General features: G+C 45.2%; 1 protein-coding gene across 5 annotated transcripts in view; it reads right to left on the bottom strand.

Annotated features, from left to right (window-relative positions):
- Window positions 1-2,919: 2,919 nt before the first annotated feature.
- The window catches only part of LOC119176041 (uncharacterized), a 170,643-nt gene continuing 146,312 nt past the window's right edge, over window positions 2,920-27,250 (bottom strand). For all 5 annotated transcript variants that reach the window (XM_075881086.1, XM_075881088.1, XM_037427153.2 and 2 more), the window contains 2 exons: window positions 12,996-13,145; window positions 2,920-3,784 (listed from right to left, as the gene is read on the bottom strand). In XM_075881086.1, coding sequence (XP_075737201.1) covers window positions 3,653-3,784; window positions 12,996-13,145 — 282 coding nt within the window. In that variant the 3' untranslated portion in view covers window positions 2,920-3,652. The remainder of the gene's footprint in view (window positions 3,785-12,995; window positions 13,146-27,250) is intronic.

The raw sequence follows: 27,250 nt of genomic DNA, 5'->3' as shown, positions 1-27,250 counted from the left end.
TTCCCTTTCACACTGTTATATTGTGTATGCTCTTATTGAGATGGTACATTTGCCTTGGTGGCCACTAGAAGTATTCTAGGCTTGAGCGAATTCACATTATATCCAGTAAAGAAGGAAGTTAAAATACAGTGCCTAATAAGCAGCCCTTTCAGGTTTGACACAGTTCGATGGAGGCGAAAATGCTGTAGGCCCGTGTGCTCAGATTAAGGTTCACGTTAAAAAAAACCCAGGTGGTCGGAATTTTCGGAGCCCTCTACTATGGAGTCTCTCATAACCATATGGTGGTTTTGGGATGCGAAACCCCACATATCAATCAATGTGACACAGTTTTAACGCGACAGCAGCTGCACATGGCTGCAGCACCAGTTGCCGTATATTAGTACAAACATAAGGACACACACTAACAAACATGTTTACATCGGTGATCACCTCAGGATAATCGCTAGCTATAAACAAAAGTAAGAGATATGACATATCAAAGATTAAAGAAGGAAGGAAGGAAGTATGTTTATTTACAGAAAGGCAGAGAGGTTGGCCTGAGCGATAGTTTGCTCTAGCCTGCTACTCTACACTGGGGGAAGGGAAAGGGGAAAAGAAAGATTAATGGATGACGAAGGTGAGATAGAGAGGTGAGTATGTAGTGTTCTCTCTAGCTGAGACACATTTTAGAGCCGCGCACATAGTCCAGTTGTTTCTAAAAAGGTAATAACTGCTCTTGTGACCGCAGTTGCACTGTTGGTGTCTGGCCAAGGGCCCAACATGGTCTCATCAGTTAATGACCTACTGCGATATTGTTCAGTAGAAGAAATCAGTGTTTGTCGTTCACGTGCGTATGCTGGGCAGACACAAAATATGTGCTCAAGTGTTTCTGGCACATCACAGTGTTCACAATTAGGACCGGTGTCACTGCGACCGATGATATGTGCGTAACGTCTAGTGTACGCTACAACAAGACGAATGCGGTGGATCATACTTGTGAGTTGCCGTTTCAATTTAGGAGGCATGCGGAACCTCATTTCCGGGTCCCATTTGTGAAGTCGCTTGTGTCGCCGTTCCGGTTTGGTCCAGTGCTGAAGTGTGTAGCTGCGCATCACGCAGCGAAGCAGGGCGTTCGTGTCAGCTCGTGAAAACGCAATGCGTACTTCAGGGGCACTGCTTAAGGCATTTTTAGCTTGAGCGTCTGCCTCTTCGTTTCCCATCACGCCGCAATGAGCGGGAATCCACTGGAAAGTTATAAGATGGCCATTTGTTGAAGCAACCTGAATAAGTTCTGTGATTTCTATTGCCAAGCTGTAATATGGACCTTGCTTCATGATGCAATTAATGGTTTGCAAAGCGGGTTTGGCATCACAGAAAATCGTCCAGGCTTGAGGTCGCTCTCCGGAAATAAACCTTATTGCCTCTCGGATAGCGACAAGCTCTGCGGCAGTTGATGTGGATTTATGGTCCACTTTGAATCGTCGAGCGATATCCATGTCTGGGATGACAAAGGCTGCGGCGGAGGTGTTTAGCGTGGTGGGTCCGTCGGTGTACACGTGCAGAGAATCACTGTACGTTGTATAAATGTGATATAGGGTCAGATGTCCGAGGCCAACAGAAGAAATGAGCGACTTCTTCGTAATTCCAGGTATCGTAAAAGAGATAGGTAGTTTAGGCAGAACCCATGGTGGCACTGCAGGGGCATTTGGCGGAGAAAACCTTGGTGGTATAATATTTTCATGCCGCAATATTACTTTTGAGAAACTGCAATCTGGGTGAGTGGCGGGTAGTACTGACAGTGGGTGCTGTCTGTGTCTGCTCAGTAATCGTAGGTGAACTCTAAGTGGCTCGCAGAGCATGTATACACTGATGGGACAAGCCAGAGCCTCTGCGATTATCCCATTTGTTGAAGTGCAGCGTGGTAGACCCAAGCATCTTCGTAAGCATTGAGCTTGAACACTCTCGAGTGTCTTCACACAACTAGGTCTCGTATTGGAAAGCACCGGCATGCTGTATCGAATGTATCCCACAAATAGAGCATTGTATAATTGAAGTAGCGATGATTCTGATGGGCCCCATCTTGCTCCTGCTACGTGGCGAAGAATGTGAGCAAAGCTCTTCAATTTAGATTTAAGTACGGCGACATGCCTCGTCCACGATAGATCTCAGTGTACGAGAACCCCAAGGAACTTGTGGTGCGTTACAGCAGGTATCGCTGTCCCATTAATAAATATCGGGTATTGCGACATATGCTTGCGCGTGAACGCAAGCACTGTGCATTTGTCGATTGAAAGAGTGAGCCCCTGACGTCGTAGATATGTGATCGTCACTGCACGCTCTAGTCGAGCTCGCAATTACGGACGAGTAGTTCCGGAAAGTCTCCATTTATAACGTGTGACTACGCTTTCTTCACAAACGTGTGCATTAGTGGCAAAAGTTCGGCACAGATGTGCAGTCATTCACATCTATATCCTTGTCTCAAGAGTACATTCATTTATTAATTACTTTTACGTGCTACAAAATTGTGGACAAAGTTAATATGCGTTCCTTTCATGGAACTTTAAAGAGATATATAGATGCTAACCAAAATATAATCATCCCATCACAATATGAATTACGGTCAGTGTATTTTTTTTTTTTTTTAACAAGAGAATGTAGAGTAAGTATGTTTTACACCTAGGGGTGATGTGGCACAGTTTATAACATTCGCAAGGTCGTTGCTATTGCTGCTATTTTTCTATTCTTTGTTGTCTCAATAACAGTTCCATTCCATTATGTGGGGTTTAACGTCCCAAAACCACCATATGATTATGAGAGATGCCGTAGTGGAGGGCTCCGGAAATTTCGACCACCTGGGGTTCTTTAACGTGCGCCCAAATCTGAGCACACGGGGCTACAACATTTTCGCCTCCATCGGAAATGCAGCCGCTGCAGCCGGGATTCGAACCCGCGACCTGCGGATCAGCAGCCGAGTACCTCAGCCACTAGACCGTCTCAGTAACAGTTGCACACATGTAAATACACACCGACTTTTTTTTTTTTTTTTCAATTTAGAGAAGAGGTTATAAACAACATGCCACATAAGAACAACTATGTTAAACAACCATGTTAACTTCTAATGAAGTAACCATGCCCACAACATATAATACATCATGCCAATGTAATGACAAAGTTGTTGAATTCATAAGTGGGATCCAAACACTATTGTATAATTTTTCAGCTATGTTGAAGAGACATTTGCAGAGCATGTTCAGCAATGTAGTGGCCACAAGTGGGAAGGGTTGCTTGGTCATGCCAGGTTTTTCTACATGCCTTTTGCGTGCAGAATATTTTGAATTGCATGTTCAGTTGCATTTCTCGTTCCACTCAACAAGGGGGTTACAGATGCTGCAGAATTAACCTCTGAGAACAAAATACTGCCCTGCCAAAACTAGGAAGACCTTGATAGATATGTGGGGTTTCACATCCCAAAACCACCATATGATTACGAGTGACGCCGTAGTGGAGGGCTCCGGAAATTTCGATCACCTGGGGTTCTTTAATGTGCACCCAAATCTGAGCACACAGGCCTACAGCATTTTCGCCTCCATCGAAAATGCAGCCGCCGCAGCCGGGATTCTATCTTGCGACCTGCAGCACAGTGGCACTTGAGGATAAAAATGGCAATAAAACGCTACAACTTTTCAACTGCTTGCTGTGTTGGGCCACCCCGAAAAGCTCGTTCTGAGCCAACAAATTTATTATCAAGATCCTCATCCGACTTGCTCCGATGAGATGTAACACCAACTGGCTCAGGAGCACTCTCCTAGAAAAAAGATAAAGTGCAAAATCACACATCTGCAATGACTGGCTGAACGTTCACAATTTCAAAGCATACCGTATAGCAAACCACAATTGTTACCCAAAAATTTAGACGCACATCTCTGTAAAAACACTTATGTTAAATTTTTTATGGCTCTCATCACATAAATTGTTTAATTAAAACAGATTACACACACACATAAAAATGCTCAGGTGACTTTCAGATTACACACACATAAAAATGCTCAGGTGACTTTCAAGTAATATATATTCAGCTTCAACCTTTTCCCTACCACTGACTGAAATGGTCATAAAATTTTCTAACAAAATTACCAAATTATACTCGTAATTGTGTTTCCTGATGCCACATGGCCACACTTGTTCGTTCAGGTTGGGCTATTGATGGTGTGTCTGCTTTCACTGCATTGCCATGTAGTGAAGCCATCTTCAAGTTAACTTTTTTTACGTGATTATTGAAATAAAAAAACTTCGTTTAATTGAAAGAATGGTACAGTTGAACCCCGCTACAACAAAACTGACAGGACGCAGAAAATCTTTTGTTAAAGAAAAAATTTCATTTTAATGTAATAATAAAAAAATAGTCAACCTAAGCTAGCAAAACAAACAACTTCATGGCCGAAATTCGAAAAGTATCGGCTGCTTCCTTTAATTTCCCAGCGGCTTCTAGATGAGATTCTCACACATGCACAGTGACACCATGTTGAAAAGCACGCTGAAATAACGGCAACAACGGCTTTCGCGAATGAACCTAGCAGTTGCACTTGCACGCTAGAACCAGCAGCTGTCTGATGGCAAAAGGTATCCGACGATGCCGAGATACGCTATTCTGACCATCCATAGTAGCTGCTAGCTTATCTTGTTGATAACATGGATGACAAAGAGCAACTCTGACCAGTAACCACACTGGCTAAGTGCAAAAATACCCAAAAGCACTGGCATCAAAAAGGCACCATTCTACAATCACACTTAAGAGAAGCCTGCAAGAAACTAAGCTTCAGCTTTGGATTGGCTGCGGCTCAGAAGCAAGCCAGAGGCAAAAGCAGGGCAATCTCACTGCCATCGCTATTGAGCAATGGAGGCCTCCATGCTTAGTAAACGAAGGCAATATTTGGTGGTGCCCAAGTGCGTTTTAGACTTCATAGACATATTTTTATGTTCTAAAAATGCATCAAAATGTTAAAGATTGTGTTTACTGTACAGCATTGAATATCTGAGCCTGAAATTGCATCAAATTTTCTAGAAGCAGAGCAACAGAAAAAAAAAGTGTTCAGTGTGGCGAGAATATTTATGCATTGACTCCTATGATTGCTGATGGAGAACTGAGAATTTTTTGCAGAAACGGAAATTTCATTGAAGTGGCATTCGTTACGGTGGGGTTCGATTGTACCATTTTATTGAAGAAGAAAAAACTCCACAAATTGAGTGAAAATTTTCTTCTGTCATTTCGGCAAGTTTTCGTACAGTAGCGGTAAGATTCAAGAACAGCAGATTGACCTTCATCCGGAATTATCAATGAAAAACACCAGAAAGCATCTTCCTTAGTAGCTAAATCGCTAGAGCACTTGACACATAATTCAAGGATGTCAGTTTGATGATACTGATTGATTTATTGATATATGGGGTTTAATGTCCCAAAGCCACAATATGATTATGAAAGACTCCAACAGTGAAGGGCTACAGAAATTTGGACCACCTGAGGTTCTTCCACGTGCACCCAAATTTGAATACACGGGCCTACAGCATTTTCTTCTCCATCGAAAATGCAGCCGCCGCAAGCGGGATTCGATCCCGCGACCTGTGGGTCAGCAGCAGAGTACCTTAGCCCCTAGACCACTGCGGCAGAGCAAGGATGTCGGTTCGAATCCCACCGACATTAAAGGAGATTTTTTTTTTATACTATAAAGTTTTTCGTTATACTATCCTAATAAAAATTGGCATGTATGTGCATCATTGAATGGACAATTTAAATATGCAAACAGATTTCATACATCATATTTAGAAAGGATTGGTTCGGATTAGAAAATTTCCATATTTTTATTAGGTAGCATTTTACAGGTCTTTACAGTAACTTACATTACAAAAAGTTCTTTTTTAGAACCATGAAGTTCTTTAAAGATCCAACCCTCCAGGCTAAAGCAAATTAGATGCAGTGCTATGGCTCTGATCAGAAGTAGTTTTCAAACTTGGAAGGTAAAAATTAGCTCCCAGTTAACTATTACTTGTGAAATCATTACAATAGCATCAAGGCGGTTAAAAAAAAAAAGCAACTTTGGTCTGTAGTTCAGTATTTTCTGAAAAGAATGACTCGTAGTTTGTTTATATCACTTCATGGAAACTTCACCAAAACTTTCGTAAGGCAGAGACGCTTCACAAAAATTACAAAGATGAGAAAACAGTCAAGTGTTGAGAACATTTGTAATTTTATCTATTGGTCCTGCAAGGGAAAAAAAAAAGGCCATTTCACCATACCATAATTTGGACTATAAATATTGCAAAATTGTGGTTTCCAAAAACTCGACACATTTTTTTAGCTATTTTAAGAACCTTGTCCAACTTAGATTAATTTCAATTTATATACAATTACTACACTTTCGTCCCCTATGCTTCCTTTGCCTAATTATCTGTTGGATTCATTTGACTATGCTAAACCTCACATACGATGATGGCAACAAAAATTGATGTTAACACTGACCCACTAGAAAGAATTAACACGTATGGTGTAGCGTTGATAAGCTCAAGGCATAGGTTCAATTCCTGGCCACAGTAGCTGCAACCCAATGGGAGGACGTATGCAAGACTACTACTGCACTTAAATTTAGGTGTACATTATGCAACTCCATAAAAGTCAAAAGTATCCCAGCATCCATCACTGTGGCGTGCCTTACAATAGTATTGTACTTTCGGCACGTAAAATGCCATGAATGCACCATGTTTATGTTTCTCACAATCTCTTTTACTTTTGCTGGCATGTGACAACAAAGCCAGAAGGGATGAAGTTCTGCTCACCAGATGCATGATATTAAGAGGAGATGCGGGTCGAAAAACGCGAGTTCTTGAAAATTACTGATTTTTTATTTTCGCCTGTTTTGATAAGATTAGTATCTCTACTGTTCTGAAAAAAAAAAAAAAAATAGATGTCGAGACTTGACTGAAAGCTTTAACATTGCATCTAAAGAGCACAAGGTGCCTGTTAAAAGGCCCAAAGTGTGCAGTTTTCGAGCACCTTACCGCCAATAATGCGCCGCCGCTGGTTATTGTCGATCGCAGTGGCCACTACAAGAAGGACTGTTGTTTCTGATGTGCAAATTTCCTCGAATGTATAGACATCTTTCATAAATAAAAACTCAATTTTAACTTTAAAACTCGTTTTCCTCAAAACACAAATTTCGCCAATTTTTTTTTTTTTTTTTTCAATGTGCCTTTCCTTTTTTGGGCACTTCTAGTGCTTGGATCTGCATAAAATTTTGTCCAAAATTTTTCCAAAGTATGACAAATACAATTATCTAGTTTATATTTGCATATTTTATTTTATAATAAAAAATTTAAGTAAACCTTTACTAGGTTTGGTGAAATATAGGTTTTTTGAAGTCTACTACTTTTCATGCCTATTACGTATTTTGTACATGCTTCCTAATTAGTTATTTGTATTCTACACTTTATTTAAAATATTATGAACTATGAATGGTAAAAAATTACGGAAATTTAGGGATGAAAAGAGGGAGGGGGTTAAGGTTTTCACTGTCATTTCTCAGAGCTAAAAGTAAGCAGCTTGCAAGAAAACTAATTATACATTTGAAATCAGCATAAAAAGTTCCATACACAGCTCAAGTATCATTGCTCTGGGGTGAATATTAAAAAAAAAAGTGACTTCAGAGTAGAATCTGCCCTTAAAAGGAGAGGCGTCCTTGGACAGGCTCAAGCTTGGACAGCATGCTGTATGCATGACTGCATGCATGAAGAGAACTAGGGGCAACAGGTTTTCACGGAAATAAGAGCAGGGGTGGAACAGAGTACATGGGTATGGGAGCAGTCAAAAGTGCTTTTTGAAGCAGACTTGGAGCATCCAGAAAGACATTTTCGAGCAGGCTTGAAACAGCCAGAAAGGCCTTTTTAAGCAAGTTTGGAGCAGTTAGAGATAACGTCCAGTGCAGATGTTGCCACTTCTCACAGTACATGTGAAACAACATTTGTCCAATGCAGCGTTTTCTCAAATACGAAGCGCATTATTGTGATAGCAATATGGAAACTCTCCACCAGTTTTTGTGGTTGCCGTGGCCGTCATGTTCGGTATCAAGTTCAAACTGATAAGACGCCCCTGCCCATCGTATGTTCAACACGCTGGTAAATGCGCGTGAGTAGGGGCGACAAACGCGGCTGAAGCAGAGGTATAATGAGCCAGCCTATTTCGGCCGCTTGGAGGGTCTATACAATAACATCCACCCGCCTGGCAGGCTTGCTGTCAAGCAAACAGAGAACACTCTGTCTTGAATGAGCACGACAAGAGGGGCGGAGGGGGAATGTCGCTGGGCCAGCAACTGCTAGCTTTGCTTCTAAAGGTGCTGGCACACATGCTTAGCTATGCAGCCATCAGAGGACAACTCGAAAGGCTTTGCTATTATCGCAAGAAGACTGTGCAAAAGTTGCCCTCCCTAGCATGGCCGCATCCTCACACCAGCGTTTTGTAGTTACACAAGACGAGATCCAAAAGAATTATGTCTAATTCCAATGGCAGCATCTGAAAGTTTTTCCACTTGTTTTGGAGCAAGTGTGGGGGGAGGGGTACTAACACTCACACCAATGTGTGGGGGTGCTGACACCCCCTGTAAAGTCCTTTGCACTTCGTGACGCATGTGTTTCGCACATAGGCTGCATTTAGGTTTCACAACTATCGAGCGGTAGGCGGCGTTGTGCTCTCAAGCGTTTTGGCAGTGACACCTGGCAGCAAGCCTGGGTGGCAGTACATGGTCGATGCTTAGTTCTTTTTTGCGTGTGGCGGTAGGAGCGAGCAGTCATCTCTCGCGAGCCCTCATGACGAGTCGAGCATTGGCCCCGCCACCTTGTGTTTCTTAGGTTGATTGAGTGTGTTGTAATATGTGTAAGGTTGATTGAGTGTGTTGTAATATTGTGTAAGGTTGTTTTAGCACATTGCTCATTAGCGATGTATTTCGATTTAGCTGACAATATCGTCGTGGTTAACGTAGTTCAACAAATGTATGTGTTTGGCTGGGTCAGACCGCGTCTGCTGTGTCCGTTTGCTTAGAAAGCGTGGTTCCTTATTCAGAGATCCCACAAATGACAAAGTGAGAGCAGGAGTCATTCTGTAGAGCAGGCAATGCTACTCTACAAAAATGGGTGGAGTAAACCGGAACTCGTCATGACGTACTTTCTTAGCATGTTTGCCTGCTTAAGGGCATCAGCAGTAGTCGCACATATTGCTGGTACAGTAGAATCTCAATGAAACTGTTACAGTTAATCCAAATTTCACGATGATACGAAACCTAAAGTTGTTTCGAATGGACTATGTTATAGAGAATACGCCGTGATTCAGCGTTATATGAAGGGCTTCCCCAGTTACCGTGGATGATACGAATGCGCGATTGGCCACCGTACATGGGCAGCGCAACGCGGCTTGACTGTGGGAGGAAAGGCACGTTCACACTTGGCCCCGAAGAGGGCAAATGCGGCAAAACTCACATCGATTTCCCTCACTTCGCCACCTAAAAGCGACCGGAAAACCACACCACGAGGCCAACATGAAACGAAAATCGGTCTGATCCCAATTTTTTCCGCCTCGAGATAGCAAGTCGCCTTCCCACTTTACTGCTTTGATTGCACCATTGCACCAGCTCAAACCACGTGATGTAAACAACCGGCTGAAAATTAAAAATGGCGGTAAGGGCGTCAGCAATGGCTCGCTTCAGCGCAATGGGAAACTACCCGTGTAGCACAACAAAGCTCACGGCTTCGACAAAGACGCGTTCACAGAGAGCCTGGTTTCAATTACGATTGACGAGAACATCGGAAGTAGAAGAAGGTGCGGTAGTAGCGAGTCGACATGCCCCAAAGTGGCTCGACACTGCTGGTGCGTCCACTCGTGTCGTTTGTTTCCCGAAACAACATTTGGAAAAGCGCGAACTGTTTCTTTTCAGAGTTTTGCATGGATAACCAGAACTCTGCACGGATTTCCATTCTCAGGAAACGAGTAAATGTTACGAGGGGCAGAATCAATGTGAACATTTTCGACGCGCGAACATGGTTTTCAGGCTGTTCTGGTGTTTTCGTTACGCTTCTCAAGTGTGAATGCTCCAGGACTGATATTTTTTCACGTCGAATTCGCGGCGCGTTTTCTGGGTGCATAGGCGGCGAGGCGAGTGGATTGCGGGTAACTTTGCCGCTTTTGCTCCCTTTGAGGCCGAGTGTAAACGTGGCTTAAGCGACAGCAGCTTGAGTGAGGAAACAGCGGCATGGTTTTATTTCTTTCAAGCGGCTTTCTCGAGACAGCGAAGCTAGAGAAGTTAAAAAACTAACATAGATTTTTCAGCAAGAAATAGTTGACCCCGATAAAGTTTGCTCATCTTCATGATCGGCTTTACCTTTTATTTGATTCATACGAACTCGGGACGATACGACTATTTTATGTGCTTTCTATGAATTCGTATCACCGAGATTCTACTTTAATGGCGGATGACACGGACAAGGCCGCAAACTGTAAGGTATTGTTTCCGATGCTTGACAGCTGAGTGCTTGCAGAGTTCCATCGGCTGCTCCAACTCTGCCATTTGAATTACAGATTAGCTGCCAACCTCACTTTGTATAACACAACAATTTTCTTAGCGCAATATAGCGAAAACATCTACCATGGTAAAATACACAAAAATTAAAGATGTTTCGGCCCCCTACACGGACGCCTTGTTCACAATTACAGCAAACGATGTAGTGTTCTCTTGTTTACGTGTTATCACGTGTTGCAACATTGCACACATGCTGGGGGGAGTGTCGCAATTTTTCTGTTTAGTGCATGCCCACGCTGTAGTCTGAACGATGTCTTTTCGGATTCCAATGCTTATTTTATTTGCACTTGGCCAGTGTGGTACATAATCAGAGCGGCTGTTCATCCGCATTATCAAGAAAATCATCTAGCCACGACTGATGGATAAGAATAACATAGAATAAGGCAAAAGTCACCACTCCACGATACCCTGCCTCCATCTCGGCATGTCGGATACACTTTGATGGCAGACAGCTGCTGGTGTTAATGTGTCAATGCAACTGTTTGGTATGTTCACGAAAGCAGTTGTAGGCGATGTTTCAGCATGCTTTTCACCATGGCCTCACTATGCATGATTGAGAATCGTGTTGTGTTGCTGCTGGGAAAGAATAGAAAGCAGCAGACACTTTTTTAATTTTTATAATAAACATTCCTTTGTTTTTCTAGTTCAGATCAGCTATATTTTTTAGATTGCACTACAATAAAATTTTCGCTTTAGCGAAATATTTTCCCCACCCAGCGAGTTTCGGTTTAGCGGGGTTCAACTGTACTTACATTTCCAACAAATGCTATATCAAATATAGTGTAGTTAAGTTGCCCAACGTAAACTGATCTAAAATCTTGCTGCATCACAACAGGACTGTAGGCTACAAAGTGTAGCAATAACAGCTACCTCCCAAATGTTCCCAGCTCTGCATGTGTTAAGTTTGAAGCAATGGCCTAATAAGAAATGTACAAAGATAAACTATTATATATCTGTTTTAAAGAGACACTAAAGGCAAATATTTGGTCTACATTCATTGCTGAAATAGCGGTCTGGAAACTTTTTAGTGCTACTTTCGTGTCAAGGAAATGCTTATTTTGAAATAAAATCATGTTTTATTGGTCTACCCAACGTTAGCGCACTTCAAATCACCCGCCTGAAAACGGACGATGGCGGTCCTTGCAAAATTTTCTGCTTGCTTGGTACAACTGGGCCCCGCCAGATTGCACTACCTATCCAGCCTAGGCAAAAACAGCTTTTGAACCACTTGCACCATTCCCCGTAGTAACGCCATGCAGTTTTTTTTTTTTTTTTTGATGAATCAAACAGAAACAGACAAGCAGCATTTTATTGCATGTTGTAACGCACAAAAAGCAATCCCTCCTTTTTTTTTTACTGCAGCTGGCTTGATTACTGGTGATTAATTGTAATCAGAGCCTTTGACGTCGTTGAGATCATTTAAAAATGCCCCATTTGTAGCAGATGTGGTGTCTTACATTTACCCTAATGTCTCGATTAGCAGAGCACTGCTGTTCGTAACATTGACATTTTAGACATTCCAAAACATTGATCTTTCACTGTGATACAAATTGTTATTTGCCTTTGGTGCACCTTTAAATATTTTCATTAGAGTTCTGATAATGAGAAACTTTTTAGGGCATATTTTTGCACTAATTTTCAAGATATAATGTTACAAACTTGCCCAGCTTAATGTCCGTTTGCTATGTAAGCCTATGCAACTCCGCCATGAGCAAGATAGTTACGAATGATAGTGTTATGATGATACGCCATTGAAATTACAGGCAGCCAAAATTAACACAAAATAAGCCCACAGAGTTTAGCACTACATGGCACAACCTGCATGTGCCATGGCTGCACACCTGAAAAGTTCAAAGTTGTTTATAGGAACTCAAGACTGCACTCTAGCACAACCTTCTTTTTTTTTTTTGTTCAATAAAAGACTGCACTCTAGCACCTTTTTTTTTTGTTTTATAACTGACGGCTTACATTTTACAAAGCTCTAACAGCAAGTTGAAAGAAGCAATGCATTTTTATAGCCAACATGCAGCAGGCAGAATTTTATTGAAAAATAAAAATAAACATGCAACATGCTTACCTGAACATGATAAATCCTGACTACAGCCAACCAGAAATGTGCAGCAGGGAAATGCATGCTTATGAAAAGCCAAAGCAACAGTGCACGAAACATGGACAAAGAAAAGAGACCAAAGCAATTACAGCACCGGTCCTAAGCTGCCTAGGTCTACTAGGTAATTTTTGGTAATCAGGTAGAGAACAGCGAGGCCAACACCAAAATATAGGTGAAAGTGTCACAAAGGTGATTCCTGCAAGTAGCCAGGAATTCTCATTTTGTGCAAGCCGTACGATGCAATAGCAACACAAATATAGCATGCAGCAGTAGTCACAACCTGGCACACTAACCTGAGAAATGCCTTGAGACTCCGGAGGAGGCACAATAGGGATAGCTACTTTAGGCCTTCTAGGAGGAGAGGGTCGTTTATGCTGCTGGCTTTGAGTGTTGTAGTAGGTTATGTCCCCATGGTAGTATGGTGGCTTCTGGGCTTGCGTGGGCTGCACATAATGTATTCACAATCTCAGCCAATTTACATACAGGAATAAAACTTCCTCTCGGGCTAGTTGGATTACAGAGGCACGCCACAACCCCCGGCTGAGTTTACTCGCGTCTATTGTGGACCGAATAAAGTTGTTTCACTCACTCACTCACTCTCAGGCTAGTTGGTGTCTTACGCCAAACGCCATATTTTTAGCATGACCAGGAAGAAAAAAATTGAACTGGCTGAAAAGAGCAGAAACAGTGCACAGGGCCAGCGCTTGCCCTGTCTTCTATTCTCAGCCAGTTCTATTCTTTTGTTCTTTTTCTTCCTGTTTGTGCTAAAAAAATTTGACATCTAAAATACATCCAGCAAGTCTCCATAACAAGCAATGCAACAAAACAAAAAATTCCAAAAAGACAAGGCCAATGTACACATGAAGCATATAACTGTACTTTGTTTCCCCCCCAAAAAAAATCCTGTGTGAGTAATGTAACCAGAACTTCATATAAACTAGCAGACTCAGATGTACTGCTGTCCTGGTTACTCCTGCAGCAAAAAAACGTGATGTCTGCATTGAAACACTCAAGCAATTAGAATGCCAATGTATTTCAACACACACTTTAGGAAATGAATATTTAGAAGCTGTTGTCACCCCAAAAATACATTCAATGTGCACCCAAGTTGTAAACAAAATGCTGGCTGCAATTCATAATTTTCAATATGAACCACAAAGAATAAATCAAAAAGCTAAATTAATCTTAGTTAACTCACTACTAATTAACACACATATGAAAATTCAATACTTCAAATATGAATCAATCAAGGATACCAAGCTTCTTATTACGTTGAAAACAACACACTACAGAAAATTCGACAAAAATATTGCACCTTGCTTGATCAGTCGTGATAAGAAGCTGATGGCCCACTGAAAACTGCATTTGCTCGAGCACAGGACTTATACATTTGGAAACAATTTTACAGCCCCCATTCGCAGTATCCGTTTCAGACAGCGCTGAGAGAGGGGACCAAGGTGCCTCTTTAGTAAACACAGATGGCCATCTGATGATGATGTTTGATGTTTTATGGCGCAAGGGCCATTTCACGGCCAGAGAGCGCCAGTTCATCTTACTAAAAACATGGACAATGATTGTGATAAGCGGCTGTATAAGGGCCATAAAATTCCTCGCGGTAAGGTGGGTAAAAACATACAAGTAATAAAATCATGACCATGTCGTGAAAGGTGTGTGCGGTGTGAATAGATGACAAAAGTTGGTGATAATAAAAGACGATGGTGGATATCTATGGCATTAGCACAAGTGCCTCACTCGTTCATACCCTTGCGTCCAAGGGCCGTGAGGCAAGTGCTTTCTTGTGTAACCACCGCAGCAAAAACCTCTCTGGAGAGGTCATGCTACGGGATGCCCGGGTATATGATGTGAAAACTATGAATTTCTTTAAAAAACGCTAACAATGATTTGTGACTAAAAAGAGGTTCCCTACCGACGAACATTGCAGGGTGTAAAGGTATATGTTGCCGGTAGGGTAATGGAAAGTGTTGTTTTCTTACAGTGTCCAATTGTTTGCACTCAATTAAAATGGGAAGGACTGTCAATGCTTCACCACATCTGTCACACAATGGTGGATCGCCACCGGACAAAAGGTGTGTGTGTGTCGTGTATGTGTGTCCTATCCTGAGTCTCGTTAGTATTACCTCTGTATAACGCGATTTCGATACGGGCAGCCAATGACCAAGGTGTGGCTTAATAACGTGTAGTTTGTTTTGTGTGTGTGTATCCCACTTGCTCTGCCAGTATACTCTGAGGTTTCGTTTGAGAGATGATTTAAGATCAAGGGCCGGGATTGATATGGGTGTAGGGGCAGTGCTTTTGTGGACGGATGCAGCGAGCTGATCCGCCCTCACGTTGCCTTGAATCTCACGATGCCCTGGCACCCAGCACACTACAACATGTTGTTTGAGTGTGTAGAGTGTGCATAAAATGGAGTAAAGTGAGACAAGGACTGGGTTTTTGTGTTTTTTAAGAGTCTGCAAAGCCGTTACTACACTGAGGGAGTCTGTATAAATTACTGCTTTTTGTATTTGTAATTGCTTGATGCATTTAGCCGCCACAAGTATCGCGTAGGCTTCCGCTGTGAAGATACTTGTGCCTGGATGTAGAGGGCCAGCATCCGAAAAGGATGGGCCGACAGCAGCGTAGGACACAGAGGAGTTAGACTTGGAGGCATCTGTAAAGAACTCAGGACGTGTGTATTTGTGTTGAAGTTCCAGGAAGTATGTTCGGATATGGGATATAGGCGCATGTTTTGTAACTTCTAGAAGAGACACATCGCAGTCTATAGTCTGCCATTGCCACGGTGGCGGATATGCTACAGTAGCCATTAAACTGTGTTCTAGTGAGATTCCAGTTTCCTCAGCTAGACTCTTCAGGCGAATAGAGAAGGGCTGCCTCATCCAAGGCCTGTTTTGAAACAAAATTGAGCTCGACAAATCATTAATAGTAGAGTATGAGGGGTGCTTCTTGTCTGCTTTCACCTTAAGGTAATAAACAAAGGACATGTAAGTTCTCCGCAGATGAAGCGACCACTCATTTGACTCAACATAAAGGCTTTCTACGGGGCTGGTGCGAAAAGCACCCGTAGAAAGGCGGATGCCCAAATGGTGCACGGGGTCCAGCATCTTCAAAGCACTTTGAGTCGCAGACTGATAAACAACGGCCCCATAATCTAAGCGGGTGCGAATGAGGCTTCTATATAGGTTCATGAGACATTGCCTGTCACTACCCCACCTAGTACGTGACAACACTTTTAAAACATTCATGGCTTTTAAACATTTTGTTTTTAGATACTTGATGTGCGGTACGAAGGTCAACTTGTTGTCCAAGATTAATCCTAAGAATTTATGCTCCGTATTAACAGACAGACGTTGACCGTTCAGTTCAATGTCGGGTTCTGAGTGCATGCCTCTCTTTCTGGAGAAAAGGACACACGTGCTTTTTAGTGGGTTCAGTCGGAATCCGTTTTCCTCTGCCCATTTTGAGAGCTTGTTTAAACCTAACTGAACCTGCCGCTCACACATTGCCAGATTGCAAGACCTAAAGCCAAGCTGGACGTCATCGAAATATGTGGAATAGAACATGTTGCGGGGGATGGACAGGTGCAAGGAATTCATTTTGATAATAAAAAGTGTACAACTAAGTACACCACCTTGTGGTACTCCCGTTTCTTGCACAAATGTTTGGGAGAGAATACTGCCCACACGGACACGGAATTTCCGATTGGACAAGTAACTCTCGATTATGGAAAGCATTCTACCGCGCACACCCAGGTGAGACAAGTCTCTTAATATGCCGAAACGCCATGTTGTGTCGTAGGCCTTCTCGATATCGAGAAACACAGAGAGGAAGTATTGTTTGTGGGCGAAAGCGTCTCGGATCTGTGCCTCGATACGCACCAGATGGTCGGTGGTGGATCTACCCTCTCGAAACCCACATTGGTATGGGTCGAGCAATTTGTTTGTTTCTAAGTAGTGGAGTAAGCGGCAATTAATCATTTTTTCAAATAGCTTGCAGAGGCAGCTTGTTAATGCTATAGGTCTGTAACTTGATACAGTAGAGAGATCTTTTCCCTGCTTCAAAATTGGAATTATAACAGCCTCCTTCCAGGAGGAGGGGATCACACCCGAAAACCATATGCGATTATAAGGAGAGAGGAGGGTTTCTGTAGTTTTGGAGGGTAGTTCTTTCAGCATCGCGTACACTACGTTGTCAGAACCTGGGGTAGATGTATTACAGCAGCTGAGTGCTGTTCGCAGTTCTGCTAAGCAGAATGGTGCATTATATGCCTCATTTCTTGCGGATTTTCTTTCTAACTTTTGTTTTTCTATTTGTGCCTTGTAATTCTGGAAGGATTCGGAGTAGTGTGAGGAGCTCGATATGTGTTCGAAATGTGTGCCAAGAAAGTTGGCTTGATCCTCCAAGCTTTCCCCGAGGTTATTAACTAGTGGAAGAGAATACGTTTGTTGGCCCTTAATTTTCTTTATCTTATTCCACACTTTTCCCTCGTCTGTGTACGAGTTGATACTCGATATAAACTTTGTCCAGCTCTCTCGTCTAGCTTGTCGGCGCGTTCTCCTTGCCTGCGATTTGACCCGCTTGAAATTTTCCAGGTTTTCTGCTGTAGGGGAATCGCGAAGCAACGCCCATGCTTTGTTCTGAATGGTCCGTGCTTTCCTGCATGCGTCGTTCCACCATGGGACTCGCCGTTTAGAACACATGCCACTCGTTTTGGCAATACATTTAGATGCGGCATCAAGTATAAAAGCTGTAAAATACGTGACAGCGTCATCTATGGTCAGGGCAGACAGCTCAGTCCATGTCATGTGTGTAAGAGTTCTATACCCTTCCCAATCAGCTGAGTCAATCTTCCATCGAGGAATCTGCGGGGGTAGTTGATCTTTGTTCGGCGCACTCAGGATGATTGGGAAGTGATCACTCCCATAAGGGTTTTTAAGAACGTTCCACTTAAAAACAGGTAAAAGGACGGTGATGAAATGCTAAGATCTATGGAGGAGTATGTGTTGTTTGCAAGGCTAAAATATGTAGGCTCCTTCATATTTAAAAGACATAAACGAGAAGAGAAAAGGAGCTGCTCAATGAGACGTCCTCGCGCATCACAGTGAGCATCGCCCCACAGGACATTGTGTGCATTAAAATCACCTAGAACCAGAAATGGCTCTGGGAGTTCATCTATTAATGATTCCAGATCACGTCTGTGTAGCTGTTGATGCGGTGGTATGTACACAGAACATATGGTAATGAGTTTGTTAAAAAGTACAGCTCGAATGGCCACTGCTTCCAGGGCCGTTTGGAGCTTCAAATGCTGGCATGCTATACTACGATAGACTATAATGGCTACACCGCCAGATGGTACGACAGGATCCTCCCGGTCTTTTCGGAAAATAATATATTGTCGTAGAAAGTCCTTGTGCTTAGGAGTTAAGTGCGTTTCTTGCACACATAGCACTTTCGCGTTAAACTTACACAGAAGCTCTTGGACGTCATCTAAATTTCTAAGCATTCCCCTTACGTTCCACTGTATGATTTTGTCCATTGTGGAAAAAAAAAGAAAAAAGTGCTGTGTGCAAAGAAGACGGGGATTAACTCATTTTACAGGGCCTTTGTCAGGCCCTGTAATCGGCGTTCTGTCTTTTTTGGGGCGGTCGAGCGAAGCTCGCCGCTCCTTAGCCTCTTGCGAGGCACTGCGGAGTTCACTGCGGAGGAGTTCACTGCACGGAGTTCACTGCACTGCGGAGGCTAAGGTGCCTCTTGCGAGGCACCTTAGCCTCCATAGCCTCTTGGGAGGCACTGGACACCCGCTCTAAAGAGCGATCTGTGCGTCGCTTAGACTTCGCCTCGATCGACGAAGTCTTTGTCCCCACCGAGCTGGGGGTTGATGAAGCCCCCTTGGCCTCGTGATTGCCCTGGCTGCTGCCAGAGCTTGTAGAGGTCACTGGTGTGGACAGGCTGAGTGTGGGCAGGGCAGCACTGGCTGTTCCCGCCGTAGGGGCTTGTGGCGTTGGCCTCGGCACGCTAGGCGCGGTCCGGGCAACTGCCAAGGGCCTTTGTGGTGCCGCCCCTCGTTGCACCACTTCGGCGAAAGGTGTTTTTAGTGCCAATGTTAACGACATCCGTTGTCTTGCTTCTTTGAATGTGATATTTTCCTTTACTTTTATAGCTATTATTTCTTTTTCTTTTTTCCAGGCTGGGCACGCTCTGGAGTATGCGGGGTGACTACCTTCGCAGTTTGCACAGAGGACCTCATCATGTCTACATTCATCAGCCCTGTGGCCGGTTGTGCCACACTTAGCACAGATCAGCTGCCCTCGGCAGCTCTGGGATGCATGACCAAATCGCTGGCATTTGAAACAACGCCTCGGGTTTGGAATGAAAGGTCGGACATGGAGTTTTACATAGCCAGTTTCGAGAGTTTCAGGTAAAGTGGTTGAATTGAAGGTGAGTATCAAGTGCTTTGTTGCTATTTCATTGTTGTTACGTCTGATTTTGATGCGCTGGACATGTATCACACCTTGGTCCTTCCATCCATCAAGAAGCTCTTCTTCACTCAGCGTCATCAAATCTTCGTCCGATACCACGCCCTTCACTGTATTCATGGTACGATGTGCGCTCACCGAGACGGGGATGTTACCAAAGGCTACAAGGTGCGAGAGTTTATTGTACTGTTCTTTGTCTTTTAATTCGAGAAGCAGATCACCACTTGCCATCTTCGTGGCCTTATAACCGGTTCCAATGGTCTCTCTCAAGCACTTGGCTACAAGGAAGGGTGAGATTGCTCTAGCTTTTGTAGATGATTGTTCGCAGTGAAGGACATGGTATTTTGGGAAAGTTTCTCTGTTTTTAGGCCAAAGTAGTAAAGTTGCATCGGTGCGTACCCTTTTCGAGGCACGATCAGTTAGAGAGGGGGTCGAGGATCCCATGGGAAAATGTGGATTTTTCGGTAACGGCGCCTACCACCCACCATGGAGTCCAACAAGGGGACGTGGCAGAGCATGTGGGCATGTCTGCGCAACGCCAGCAGTACGCAGTTACTATAACCCAATATGGTTTACCCTAGTTTGGATAGCCACACAAGGTTAACCCTTGCCGCCAGGAAAAATTGGAAGTAAAATGAAGTGAGGAGGAGACAGGAAAGATGTAAAGTGAGAACAAAAGACGAAGATATAGGGAGAGAGAGATAGGAAAAGGCGACTGCCGATTTCCCCTGGGTGGGTCAGCCCAGAGGTGCCGTCTACGTGAAGCCAGGGCCAAAGGGGTGTGTTGCCTCTGCCGGGGAGGCCTTTAAGGTCCAATCACCCGGCGTCGGCTCAACCCCCAGGATCCCCTTTTCCCCGGACACGGCAAAGCCACGCACGGCTAGGCGTGGGAGGGAGTCAAAACTCCCCCGTTAGCTCGGGTCCGTGGTGTCGCTACACACCAAACGCCTGCTTGCGCAGGCGCCCCTGCGGGCACAGATGGCCATCTGAGCACACAAACCAGTAATGCACATGGACCTATGTGCAGCATGACCACCACATTGATAACAACCAATAATAAGTAATATACTAGCGAGAAAAGCAGGAGTTTTATACATGCAAACCTCAATTCATACACGCAAACCTCAACTGATTGGTACAGTGTTACGTATACACATTTATAAAGAATTTTCTAATATAACGCAAGTATTTTAGCATCGAATGCGACCAGACTTGTACAGGATACTTATATAAATATATAATAAACAAATAAATGACTTATCATCACTACAATTATTTCCTTCAAAGGGGGAAACTGGTTTTACAAGCTGAAAAATCACAAAGAAATATGTTATGAATTTTCTCTGTCGCGATGGTAGCGGTGGCGAAGAGCGGCGAGCCGTCGAACGGACTTCGCTGAAGCCTTAGCCCGAAGGTGAAACAGGGAGGCAATCCGTTTGGAAAACAGCAACAAAAGTAGCGTTTACTGTAGCAGGTTGTCGTTTGTACAAAGCCAGCCAATGTCGGCTGGGGCAAAATCTCCTAACATGGGGCCGGCTTGGCCTTAAATAGCGCCTTTAGTCCATTCTCTCAGACGTAGCCATACCCGGGGGAGACGTAGCCGTACCCGGAACTGCAAAGTGGTTCGGCGGAGGAAACAACGTTATCCCCGGAACTGCACGGTTCTCCGTGCACAGAAGGCGACGCTGGGAGGGGGGGGGGGGGGAGACAGTTCGTCGAAACAGGGCTAGATCTTGTGAGACGTGCTCCCGAACGAGGAACATGTCTGTGGCACAACAATATATAGGAGACTGACTCTGAGGGGTAGTCAGAGATGTATTTAAAGCCCGTTAATGGGAGATGCTACTCGAAAAACGATTTTCTTTAATAAGAGTCTGAATTTAACACAAATTGGCATGCTAATAGAGTTTTTTCTCCTCTTTTCAAATATGTCATTTATTTTCATGTAGATTGCTTGGTTTTCTTTCTGCAGGTCAGATACTGCAAAATTATGGCCATTGTTATGCAACAATTCTGACCTATAAAAATTTGAGATAAAGGATGCAGATATAGCTGACTATGATCCTTTGCAACTGTAGAGTGGAAAAAACTATATAAATTTTGTGTGTAAAAAGGTGAAATACAATAATAAAATAGAAAAATTTACTATGGCTCTAGTTGCCAAGGGCTTTCAATGTTATGTAATTTTTGAAAAACATAATCAAGCAGCACTGACAATCTGAATAGATACTTGCACTCTCTGGGCCTTCATCATGCTATGTGCAAAATTTCATAGAGGTATGACAATTCTAAGTATACGAACTAGCGCGTATAAGAAGCACAAATCACACAAAACTGCAAAAGGAGAAAAACGCATTTGAATGTTTTAAACCTTTTTTTTTATCGCAGAGTTGTTAGAAATGCATAATCTTTGGCCATAATGTTCAACAGAACTTTGAAAAGCACTGCAAGTTACTAGAACTGTCCTGCAGCATAGGTTGTGCCCTCACGGTCCTTGCGAGCACTCTCTTCTAGCCGTGCCCTTTTCACTTCACGACGACGGTGGGCCCTTGCTTCTGCTGTCAGACGCTCGGACATTCTCTTGATGCGCCTCGCATCGCGGGAATCACTGAAAGTAACTAGATCTCTAGATGGCAGTATGTTGAGCTCTTCCAGGATGTGCTCGAAAATAGCATGACCCTTGTTGAACCACAGGATTGCCATAGCTGCGGCAGTCTCGACAACCGTTCGGGAGACAAACTTAGTCTTGGGGCAAAGTAGCCAAATTTTGCTGTTCAGGGATTCTGATGCGTTCTGGGTTTTCCCTTTGACGCATCAAGCAAGGAGCTTCTCATCCGTTAGCCTCTTATAAATGGGCATAACAGCCAATCCCTGTGCTTTTGTCACAGGGATCGGCTGTTATGCCGAGGTGTGTGGCGTGGTGCAGCTTCACCAAGTGCTTCAGCGCGTTGATGTTTACACCACGACTCTGTTCCTGCAGGGCAAAACTTGTGGCTGCCAGCATTGTCAGTAGAGCATAAGTGGAAGTACGAAGCCCATACTGCAGTGTACATATCCCGTACACTTCCCCTGTTGCTTGTTATGGCAATTTGATAGTATGTTTGGAGCCTCTGAATGGCTGGCTCTTTCATTTTCTGCCCTCTTGGTAATGGCACATGCAGCTTCCGTAGCGCGGTGCCAAGTCTCTTGGCCACATGATTAGTGCAGTCTTCTTTTTCTATATTGACAGCACCATAGACTTTTGACTCTGCAACTGCACTATATGCTTTGCTGTCACCGTCACTCAAGAATGTCATGGAATGCAGTGGGGTGTCATAAATCAATTTTCTCTGCCAAATGCGCATTGCAGCCTCCGTTTCCATGGCATGGGAGGAACAGTCTGCATTTTTTTCACAGACTGGGCCATGGAATGCCTGCCACACTTCCTCGTCTGGGCCCACATCCTTGTGCCTACTGCATGTCAGGCAGTAATTTGATATGACCTCGAAGTCTAAGCAGAGGCCAGTATCTAAGGAGATAACTGCGCCAATCCCGTTGTGGCTTTTGTGGCCCCTCTTTTGCCAAGTGCCGTCAAACATAACAGCCACATCAGCTTCGCCTGCTACTTCTTTCGTCAACTCTCTGGATCGGCGCAAGTTTTCACTCACAGAAGGGCAGCGGTGTGCACCTTCTTTGCTATAGAAAAAAATCCTTTGGGAGTCCAATAATGGAGCGAAATCTCGACAATTGCTCATGCCCAATGCCGACAGCGCGTGCAGCCACCACCGCCTTCACATTTACAGCGAAACTATCTCGGGAGCTCCCACTGTCCTACCGTTGGCTCACTCAGCTGCTGCCGTCCGCCGTAACACGCAGTGACGTATAGGAGCACGAAAGAACAGTCGCTGAGCATTCGCTGTTTTCGCAATGAAGTTCGAGGAGCGACGAAAGTCCCTTGCACTTTTCTGCCAGCTCCCGAACGGCAAGTTTTTGAATACCGCAAGCAGGGCATGCCGCACCTGCCACAAGTGCCGTCAGCAAGATGGTGTCGCACAAAACTGTCGTTGCACAAACCTCATCGCGCTGTCTTTCGTCTTTTTCGAAGAAGCCGAGCTTCTTTTCCGAAGCACTGACGAAAGAAAGCGCAGCGTCAATCCCTTCATTGCAGCCACTGTCGCTCGCGCACTCGTCGATGCCGCCGTCAGGCCTAGCACACGTAGGCGCATTCTCGTTCGTCGCCGTCGTTCGGGGCGCTTTACGCCGCCTTCCCTTGAACTTGTGCTTCGTTCAAAACTTCTGCGGTCTCACGTTGCACTTTTTCGGGCTTGTCATCGCGGAAATATGCGTAGACGCGCAGAAAAGCAGACAGACCTAATGCCGATGGCCGCCACCAACACAGCTGACAATGACTCGGTAGCCAATGGCGATGCGGCTTAGAGTGCCGCGCGTTTCAAACCGCTCAAACCACGTGATAAAAAGGCCTTGTTTTTTATTTATTTTTTGCCCACGTACGAAACTGGCGCTCGTCGGAGCTGTAAGAAGAAGGCCGGACGCAACTTTCCCAACCGATCGCGATGGTGGGTGGCACTACGACGGGGAGCAGCGCGCAGTCAAATATTGGCCAATATCGGAGCAAATTCACGAATTTTTGAGCCACCGCGATGCCTTCATACACATTTTTTTTGCATTTTGCGGTTCGAATTTAGTTTTGAAATTTTCACAGATGAAAGAAGAAGGTTTGAAGATTACAATGCAATAAAAATCAGAAATACGAGAAATTTTGCTAAAAACGCGATTTTTCGACTCGCATCTCCCCTTAAGCGGGCAGCGCCAGCCACAGAGATTAGCTCGCGCCTGTCTTCTTCTTTGTCTTCATGCACTGGCACATAGCATGACCTCCGGCGGCGGAGGCACCGTCCCGGTGCTTTAAAGGTCGCTATCCGACACATTCTTGTAGAGCTTGATCCGCGATACGTGTACAATATCACTGGACCGCACAGCAGATGATGATGGATCGATGGGGCTGATCTCGTAGGTGACAGGTGTTACTTGATGCAATATACGGTAGGGTCCCGTACAATGAGACAAAAGTTTTTCTGATAGGCCCAGGCGAGGATGAGGGGGACCAGAGTAAAACTAGGGTACCAGGAGTGAAATGTACGTCTCTATGTTCCGCATCGTACCGACGGCATTGGTTGGCTTGGGACACCATCAGCTGTGCGTGAGCGAGCCGACGGGCATGATCGGCTCGCGCAATCACGTCGCGGGCATACTCGCTGGTGTACGAGGTGTGAGCCGAGATGACTCTGTCCAGTGGTAAAGTCGGCTCTCTTCCGTACAATAAGTAGAACGGTAAAAAGCTCGCTGTGTCGTGACGGGATGAATTGTACGCAAAAGTTGCGTAGGTTAAGGCAAGGTCGCAGTCTCGGTGGTCGGGCGACACGTACATAGCGAGCATATTTGTTAGAGCGTGGTTAAATAGTTCTGTGAGGCCGCCGTTTGTTTGAGGGTGGTAAACGGTTGTCAGTGTTTGTTACGTGGAACAAGAACGCAAAATGTCAGCGATGACTTGGGGTAGAAATGTACGGCCACGGTCTGTGAGAAGCTGTCTTGGAGCACCGTGAATCAATATAACGTCCCGTAACAAGAAGTCAGCGACGTCGGTTGCACAGCTGGTCGGTAGAGCTCGCGTAATAGCGTAGCGTGTAGCGTAATCTGTAATCACGGCTATCCATTTGTTTCCCAATGTTGATGTGGGAAAGTGACCAAGCAGGTCTAATCCAACACGGTAAAATGGTTCCGCGGGTATGCCGATTGGTTGAAGATGGCCAGCGGGTAGCAGCGACGGTGTTTGTACGACGTTGGCATAGGTCGCACGTGGCGACGTATCGGCGTACCGAGCGAGCAAGGCCTGGCCAGAAGAAACAGCGCCGGACGTGCTCGTACATGCAGGATACGCCAAGGTGCCCTGCCGTGGGAGCGTCGTGAAGTTCGGTGAGAACACAGCGGTGCAAATGCTTAGGCACAACAATGAGAAGGTCAGGTCCATCTGGTCGGAAATCGCGGCGGTATAGCACACCTTTTTGAATGACAAAGTAGCGGACGGAAGCATCATTTGGCGAGGATTGGGTGCGGCTGATGATGTCAAGCAGCACTGGATCGCGCTCCTGTTCTTCCCCAATGTTAAGAAAGTCAGACACTGACAAGGTAGAGTTCTCTGTGGGCTCGTCAGTGTCCTCAGGATCGTCGACAGGGTACCGGGAGAGGCCGATCATGGTGTATACGGCTAGATTTGTAGACCACCGAATAGGAAAACTCTTGCAGGCGCAAAGTCCAGCGACCAACTAGATAAGGTCCGAATTTCGCCACCACCCATACAAGAGCCAAGCACTCACGCTCTGTGATCGAACAGTTACGTTCAGGTGCAGATAGGAGGCGGCTGGCATATATATGCAATAACGCAATCATGGCCATGTTGTGTCTGAGTCAGCACTGCACCAATGCCATGTCCACTTGCATCTGAACAGATTTCCGTAGGGGCAGCAGGGTTGAAGTGTGCCAGAATCCGAGGAGTAGTGAGAAGAGCGATGAGGGTCGAGAACGCAGAAGCCTTTTCGGAGCCCCATAAAAACGAGACGTCTTTCTTGAGTTGCGCAAGCGGCCTCACTATGTGCGCAAATTTTTCACGAAGCGTCGGAAGTAGGAACATAGTCCTATAAAGCTGCGTACATCCTTCGCAGATCATGGTACAGGAAAGTTTTTGACGACGCTGATTTTTGCAGGGTCTGGTTGTACACCGTTGGCGTCTACTAAATGGCCAAGTACTGCGATTTGATGGCGTCCAAAGTAACATTTCGACAAGTTGAGCTGCACGCCAGCGCGACGGAAGATGCCTAAGACGGCAGATAGGCACTCTATACAAGTTTCAAATGATGGTGAAAAGACGTTGACGTCGTCCAAGTAGCACAAACAGGTGGACCATTTGAATCCTCTGAGCAGGGAGTCCATCATTCGTTCGAAGGGGGCTGGAGCGTTACAAAGGCCGAAGGGCATGACCTTGAATTGATATAAGCCATCAGGGGTGATGAATGCAGTCTTTTCACGGTCCATTTTATCTAGCTCTATTAGCCAGTAGCCGGAACGAAGATCTATGGAAGAAAAATAGTGGGACCCATAGAGGCAATCAAGCGCATCATCTATTCGTGGCAGAGGGTACACGTCTTTTTTTGTAATTTTGTTGAGGTGTCGATGATCAATGCAGAAACGCCATGCACCGTCTTTCTTGCGGACTAGCACTACAGGAGAAGCCCAAGGACTGCAGGATGGCTCAATGACGTCCTTAACGATGTGGGAATTGAGGCTGGCCCGCTGCCTTTGCGCGGGCTTTCCCGCCTTTTCTGTCATTCTCATGTCCCGACATGTCTGCCCTCCTTTGCCGTCAGCCGCGCTGGGAAGGGCGGAGTGACGTTTAACTCCCTCACCCGGTAGCGGATGTTGACTGTGGCGCCGCGCGCGGGGAGCCTCCCGAGAGGTTTTCGCGCGCTTCGTCGGGAGCGGTGAGTACAGTCCGGGACTTCAAACGGTGAGCCACGCATTCTTTTCCGTCCGTCGAGTCCCGTCGCTCGGGGCTCGTCAGACTTCGCTGACGGCGCCTCGCGCCCGATGCGAACGCTCACCTTTTGTTGCCCCGCTGCGTACTCACGGCCGAAGGGCAGTACGGTGTCCTAGTGCGTGGCCTAGCTACGCCGACCCGTCTCCCTTCGAAGCCAACGCGAGCGCCTTTGCCCTCGCTCGAGCAACCGGGCCTTTGCTCCGGTGTCTCCGTGGATCAGCTTTACCGCGTAGCCGTGCTCGTGGCACCCCTGTGTAGTACTTTGTGCCCGTGGCGTGGATAAGCCTACTTGCTTTCCCGCCGCGCCTATTTGCAACGGGCTGTACTGCGTTTGGTGTTGCCACAATAAAGTGTTGCGACTTGAGCAGTATCGTGTTTCCCGCCACGGCGACGGTTAACGCGTGCCCTGCGGCTCGCTAAGACCGAACCCACGCTGGTGGCCGTACTCCTTCGGGATACGTGT

This window comes from Rhipicephalus microplus, chromosome X (assembly GCF_043290135.1).
Source record: "Rhipicephalus microplus isolate Deutch F79 chromosome X, USDA_Rmic, whole genome shotgun sequence".
In the NCBI taxonomy this organism is placed as follows: domain Eukaryota; kingdom Metazoa; phylum Arthropoda; class Arachnida; order Ixodida; family Ixodidae; genus Rhipicephalus; species Rhipicephalus microplus.
The sequence above is the reverse complement of the archived record's forward strand: the minus strand, read 5'-3'. Positions and strand labels throughout refer to the sequence as shown.